Source organism: Camelus dromedarius, chromosome 12 (assembly GCF_036321535.1).
Source record: "Camelus dromedarius isolate mCamDro1 chromosome 12, mCamDro1.pat, whole genome shotgun sequence".
In the NCBI taxonomy this organism is placed as follows: domain Eukaryota; kingdom Metazoa; phylum Chordata; class Mammalia; order Artiodactyla; family Camelidae; genus Camelus; species Camelus dromedarius.
This window is the reverse complement of record NC_087447.1, coordinates 37,711,072-37,718,281: the sequence shown is the minus strand read 5'-3', so window position 1 is coordinate 37,718,281 and position 7,210 is coordinate 37,711,072. Positions and strand designations below refer to the sequence as shown.

Genomic DNA, 7,210 nt, shown 5'->3' with positions numbered 1-7,210 from the left:
TTAAACATTATAAACCTTGTGGTTAAAAATTGCATTTAAAAGCCTTAGAGTCAAACAGCTGCATAGTTTAGAAAGGCCTACTCTTTCTCATTAAATAGCAGTAAATATGAAGATGTGATTTTAAGCATAGAGAATAAAAACCAGGTCTTCTCTTTGTCCCACATACAGCTCTAAAGGATCCTCCTACCCCCACCCTCCACTGCTCTTACCTCATGTCCTCCATCTCTCTCTCTCTCTCACTCTCACTCTCTCTCTCTCTTTCTCTCTCTCCCTCGGCCAGGTTAACTCTAGCCTTCTTGCTATTTCTCACACATCTCAAGGACACATGTGCCCCAGGACCTTTGCACTTGCTGTTCTCTCTCCCTGAAACAGTTGGTCGTCAGATACCCACATGACTCGCTCCCTTGTGTCCTTCAAATCTTGGCTTAAATGTCCCTTTCTCAGCAAGCCTTCCCTGATTCACCTATTTTCCATTGCTATGCCTACTCCCTCCCACCCCTCACTCTCTATTCTTTCCTGTTCTCTTTTCCTTCACAGCACTTACCACCTCCAATGTATTGCTTATTATAGGCATTGCTTATTTATTTTGGAAATTACTTTGTCCTCTCACTTGAATGTAACCTTTGCAAGGGAAAGGATTTTTACCTATGGTTTACTGTTACAGCTCAGGGCTTAGAACAGTACTTGGCACGTGGTAGGCACCAACTACTTATTCGTAGAATGAGTGACTAACTAGTGGCATTTGGTGAATGGCTGGAGGCAGGTACGATTAGCGACAGAAAGACTAGTTGGAAGACTGTTGCAAAAGCAAAGGGACTTGAGTCCAGCCTTGAAGATTAACAGTGTGTGTCTTCTTTCATAACCTTCAAATGAGGTTGAAATCTATTGTTTTTGAATTTCTCATTACTGTGTCTTGATTCTGTAGGCATCAAAAGTGCCACAAGTGGGGAGGCTTGGCATGTTTATGTCCACTCGTCCCACAGAGTCTGGCACTTATATGATATTAAATATAATTCATTCAACCAGTGTTCAAAGCTTCATTAATAATCTGATATTACCAAATTTTATTTGACTAAGTGAATTTTAGAGTGAATTTTATTTGTTAAAGATCTTAGGACCTAATCTATATTCTCATGCTGTTGTACTAAACAGAGTTAATTTTGTTCCATTATGAAAGTAATCTACACAATTATGATAGGAAATTTGGGGATTAGAGAAAAGTTGAAAAAAGATGAAAGATTTTTTTAGTTTCACCACTCATAAAGAACCACTAGCATTTTAATGTTTCTTTTAAATATTTTTCTAGATACAGCTTTTCAACATAGTTATAATAATTGTGTTTACATTTTTGCATACTGCTTTGCATACTGTGTGTTTACTTTATTCGTGTACACATTTTTCTTTGCTATAAAGTTTTGGAAAGCATTATTTTAAATAAGCGTGTATTATATAATCAGTAGCTGTACCATAGTTCACTTGACATAACTAATATTTGATGTTTAGGCTATTTCTATTCTCCTCTTACTGTAAAGATTATCTGCTACTCTGTTATACTTCATTGCCTAATTTGTCTAGTCATTTGCCTTCAAAACATCTTATTATCTGTAAGATGGACATAATGAGAAGAGGATTAAGGTGAGTGAATGCAAGAAACAGTGATGAGCATACAGTAGGTGTTTCATAAACAGGTGGGTTGGAACTGAAACGCTTGGAGACCGTGGAGTGTGAATAGCCTTCCTGGCGCTGTTCTCTGGCTGCAGGCTGCACCTGATGCAGGTGGACTCAGTCCAGCGCTGGATGGAGGACCTGAAGCTCATGACGGAGTGTGAGTGCATGTGTGTCCTGCAGGCCAAGCCCATTAGCCCGGAGGACGATGCACAGGGTGACCTTATCCTGGCAGGCGGCCCTGGCCCCGGAGACCCCCTGCAGCTGCTGCTCAAGCGGGGCTGGGTCATCAGCACCGAGCTGCGCAGGATTGGGCAGAAGCTGGCCCAGGACCGCTGGGCGCGCGTCCACAGCATGAGCGTGCGCCTGACCTGCCACGCCCGCTCCATGGTCAGTGAGTACAGCGCGGTCAGCAGGAGCTCCTCGCAGGAGATGGGCCAGGTCAGTTGCCTGGCACGGGCATGGGTGGGCACTCGGAATGGGGTTGCCTTTTGGAAGAGTGGGTCTGAATCGTGCGGATTCTGGACTCTTCCTGCCCCAGGGACTTCCCTCCCCTTCCAGTAAAGCAGGGAGGACAGTAAGGGCCGTTATTGAGTAGCTGCTCTGTGCTGGGAAATGTTTTTATACGTATCTCATTTAACTCTCACAACCTGTGAGGCCATCATAACCACCTAAAGACACCGGGCAATGGTTAAAGGCACCCACTTTAATGCCACACTGTCTGGGGTCATATGTCAGCTCTGTCTGCTGTGTCACTTTGGCAAATTACTTAACTTCTCTGTGCCCCAATCCCATCATCCTAATGAGTATAATAACAGTGTTTATTTCATAGATCTGTTGTGAGGACTAAGTGAGTCATTACATATAAAACATTAAAAACAGTTGATTAAGTTGATTAAAAATGTTAGTTAATATTATTGTCCTCACTTCAAATGAAGAAACAGAAACTCAGAGAGCCTAAGTAACTTGCCCAAAGTTATACAGTGAGTGGTATCAGCGGGATTCAACCTAAGGTTCTGTGAATCCAAAGCCCATGATTTTGAATCTTCTCCAAGTCCAAAGTGAACCACTGAAAAATCCCCTTTGTCATTGTTCATCTTTCCTCTGGCATCATTTTTGCACCTTAGTGCTTTCTTTACCTTTCTCCTTGTTCTACTTCACAGACAGTAAACTTCTATTCATTCTTTGAAACCCAGCTCAAATGCCCCTTCCTCTCTGAAGCTTTCCAGATCCCCCAGCATAACTAACTGTTCAGTTTTATTTTTTTTTTTGAGCTCCCAAAGCAGCTGATGGTGATCTCTTTTGCCACATCCACCAAACTGTGTTACAGTTTGCAAACTATATGCCTGTTTTCCAAATCGGATGATTTGATTCTTCATCTGTACGTCCCAGAGGGCCTGGCGCAGCAGTTGGTCCTCGACCAATGCTTATTAAATTGAATAAAATTGATCTATTTTTCTGCAGATTGAGAAGCTGCTGATGGAGAAGTGCTCAGAGCTGTCAGCGGTCACAGAGAGGTAAATCTGGCCTCTGGGTGCCTCTGGACAGGGTCTGCCAGCTCAGGCAGGGGAAGGGGCTGGTGTCTGCTCCCTTGGGGACAGTGTGAGCGGGCAGGCCTGGTGGTGGTCTGGGAGTTTCCTTTTGCTAACTTTTATCAGCAGCCTTAAAAGACTCCCTTGGGATTTTCTGCTCCATTTTCAGGCCTGGGAGAATGTAAAAGGCAGAGGAGTGGCCCCAGCATAGGAAGAAAGAGGATTCTTAAGGGCTGGTAACAAGGAAAGGTTTCCCACAGCTTTGAGAAGCCCCCAGTTCCCAAAGTCAAGGCCAGGTAAAAGCAGACGGCCACCCTTCTACTCACAGACACTGTTACAAGGATTTCACAGACACACACATACCCACAGACAGATACATAAACACACACCCACGCAGTCACAGAAATACCCTCACACCCTCTTGTCCGTATCTCACACATAAACATACCTACGCTTACACTCAGACACGTGCACACACCCGGGTGTGTGCTCACTCGCCATCACCCTTTCCAGCTCCCAGGCCCTGGGAGAAAAACCTGGAACTTGGTATCCCGAGGTCTCACATGAGGTCTTTGGCTTTCCAGTATGGAGCATTCTCAAGCCACAGGGATCGACTGGACCCTGAGCCCTCGCTCTTCGTGTGTAGGGAGAAAACCCTCAAGCCTCTTGTCTGCACGCTGCAGGTGGCCGTTTCTGAAAGGCTCAGAGGCACTGCTGTCTGTCCACCTTCACAGTGAGCACAGCGTACCTGACACACCGGCAGCCCCTCTGCAGCCCCCATCACCCGTCCCTAGACCCTGGCTGTGACGATGGTAGATTCTCCCGGCGAGAAGCCCAGAGGGATGGATTTGGCTACTTTGTGATGGCCTTTCTGGTGCTGTGGACTGTTGGCTGCCATGTCAGGCCCGCACTTCTCTAGGAGGCCGGGGGGATGAGCCAGCCTTGGAATATTCCATCTCTGACTCCCCAGGAGCTGATGTCTTCTTCCCAGGCCACTTGCACCACCACCAGGCCTGCAGCAGGCCCAGATCTGGCCCCTGAAATGACTCTGGGCTGACTGCCTGGCCCTTCCGGGGGCCCACCCTGCTGTTTGTTTCCCCAGGTGCCTCCAGGTTGAGAACGAGCACGTCCTGAAGTCGATGAAGGCCTGTGTGAGCGAGACCCTGAGCACGCTGGGCCAGCACTTCGGCCAGCTGCTGGAGCTGGCCCTGACCCGGGAGGTGCAGGTCAGTGCAGGCTGAGCTGGGGAGGTGGGCAGAGGGGCAGGGCCAGGCTGGGGGAAGCTCTGGAGTGGCCTTTCTTGGGGGACATCATCCTTGGACCACCAAAGTGAACTCCAGCACCTGAGAGACAGGACTATCAGAGCTAAGCGGAGGCTTCCTGAGAGCTTCTAGCCCCAATTGTGCATCTTCCAGATATGAAAACTAGAGCTCAGAGAGGGCAGAGACTGACCAAAGGGCACACAGCAGGGCAGTGGGAGAGCCCGGTGTCTCCCAATTGCCCTTTCAGTATTGCTCCCACCACCTTAAATCTTCTCTGTTGAGTTATTGTTCACAGTGCACACAATGGATCCTTTTTGTCCTGAAGGACTTGAGGTACCTACAGGGAACAAGTCAATTCTGGAACTCTTGACAATAGAGAAGAATCTAGAAAGGTCACCTAGTCTAGCCCGTGCCTCTAGGCAGGCTGGTGCATGATTCCAGAAAGAGTGAGGTCTTTGGAGCCTGACAGACCTACTTTCAAATTGTGGTTCATCCTGGGACCTTGGTCAAGTTCTCTGACCTTGTGGCCCCATTTCTCCTCATCTGTAAAGTGAAAACCTTCCCCCGAAGAAAAGGGAGAGGACTAAGCAAACAACATATGAAAAGTGCTTAGCACAGAGTGTGGGTTAAATACATTTCCCTCTTTTATTTCCCTCTCTTCTTGCCTTTTCCTATTTTCAAAGCCTCCCAGAAAAGCTGATTCCATACGGTTTTCATTATGAAAGGTATTTACATGTTATTTATAGTCACAGAAATACTGTGTCACATATTTGCCATTCTTTTCCCACTGCCGAAGAGAAGCTTTCCACAAATAACAAATCCCTTCCCATATCGGCTTCTCTCCAAACTCGGCCTTTCTACCTAGCCCAGACTTCTCCGTTCTCTCTTTCTTTGTGTGTCTGGCTCATTCTGTACATGGCATGGGCCTTTCTGAGCCAGTTTGCCTGCCAGTCATTGCAGCTGGCCCCACGCAGCCTCACCCTCCCAACCCAGAAGGGGCTGTGAAGTCCACTCTCCCTGCCTCGAGAGTCTGGGACAAGGGGAAGGATGGGCCAGGGCTGGGGTGCTGGGGCTGGCACTTAAAACTGATGAGCAAATGCTGACAGTCACTTGTAGCGGCAGGTGGTGGTTCAAGCTGGGACCAGTGTCCCAAACTGAACCACCAAGTCCCATAGGGACCCAGTGGAACATGGGGCTGAAATGGGTGAAGAAACCAAAGGAGTGATGAGAGAGGGTATAGAAGTTAATGGCGGGGAGGAGGGGAGCCTGGAGGATTTTCCGAGCAGGAGCACAGGTGCCTGCTGATGCTTCTTATGCCATTTTTGCACCCTCTTGCCTAGCAGTCCCAGATTCATTTAGTGGGCTGAAATGGAAGCGTTCCGTTGGGTTGTAAACAGAAGCCAGCTGGGTCTGGAAGTAGTCCTTGGCTCTCTCTACCGGGGGCACAGGGTAGGGTGTCTTTTTGATGCTCTAGGTCACAGAATCCTGGGAAAACTCTGTGGACTGTCAGGAACCTACTTGGGCTTTGTGGACTGTGTATCTGATTTCCCAGGGCACTGGGCCCATTCTGTTTTTCCTCGTCCTGATCTTGTTCAGGGTGGAATTCCTGATCTGGTACTTCTACTTTCCTGGCTAAACCCTGTTCCACCCCCGGGTCTGCCCACCTGCATCATTGATGCTGAACCTGGGAGCTGCTGGATCAGCTGCTCCTCTCTTAGAACTGAGCTCCCATTGGCCCCCCTCACCTGGCTGGGGAGGCAGTGTCTGTCCTCCATTCCTCTGCTAGCTTCCTGACAACCCCTCTTCCCGCCCACATGCCCTGTGGTGTCCTCTAAGTCCTCCTACGGGCTGAGCTTGCTGTACTGATATTTCTTGGCTGATCTCTAAGCCTTTTAATTTTTTAATTCTTTATTTTTTATCGAAGTATAGTCGATTTACCATGTTGTGTCTATTTCTGGTGTACAGCATAGTGATTCAGATACATATGTTCCTCTTCATATTCTTTTTCATTATAGGTCATTACAGGGTATTTACTATAGTTCCCTGTGCTGTACAGGAGGACCTTGTTGTTTATCTAGTTCATATACCATAGGTAGTATCTGCAAATCCTGAACTCCAGATTTATCCCTCCCCACCTCCTTTCCCCCGGTAACCATAAGTTTGTTTTCTGTGTCTGTGAGTCTGCCTCTGCTTTTTAAATAAGTTCATTTGTGTCCTTTTTTTTTAAGATTCCACATATGAGTGATATCATATGGTATTTTAAGCTTTTTTACATTAGAAAGTTTCCATACAGGACAGTGGTAACATAAGGAGATATACTAGCCGAAGGACAGTAGTCTGTATTCAGTGTTGTGAGCATGTTATTTCCAAAACAGGTGACTCAAATACTGTTTTCTAGGATGTTAGCAATTATGCCAGGATTCTGTATTTGAGATATCTTGACATAAATGAACTTAAGCTTAATTATTTGCATCAGCATTTCTCTAATGACGTGCTATTCTGCATTGCGAGTCTTCTAAAAGGTCCTCACACATTTATGGCATTTCTTGTCTGACCTGTAGTTTCCACAGACAGGAATTTTGGGTTGTCTTGTGTATGGACATGTATCTAGTGACTAGAACAGTACCTGGCATACAATAACCATTTAGTAAAGATTTATTAATGAAAGAATATTAAGTGTATTCCAAACTTACACAGTCACAGATCTTTTTTATCCTTAAAGTACCCATTCACTTATTCAGGGAAGCTGGT

General features: G+C 46.5%; 1 protein-coding gene across 1 annotated transcript in view; it reads left to right on the top strand.

Moving 5' to 3' along the window:
• Nucleotides 1-1,618: 1,618 nt before the first annotated feature.
• INSC (INSC spindle orientation adaptor protein) overlaps nucleotides 1,619-7,210 on the top strand; it is a 62,868-nt gene continuing 57,276 nt past the window's right edge. Inside the window, exons 1-4 of the mRNA XM_064491884.1 lie at nucleotides 1,619-1,635; nucleotides 1,761-2,106; nucleotides 3,130-3,182; nucleotides 4,300-4,423. Coding sequence (XP_064347954.1) covers nucleotides 1,619-1,635; nucleotides 1,761-2,106; nucleotides 3,130-3,182; nucleotides 4,300-4,423 — 540 coding nt within the window. The remainder of the gene's footprint in view (nucleotides 1,636-1,760; nucleotides 2,107-3,129; nucleotides 3,183-4,299; nucleotides 4,424-7,210) is intronic.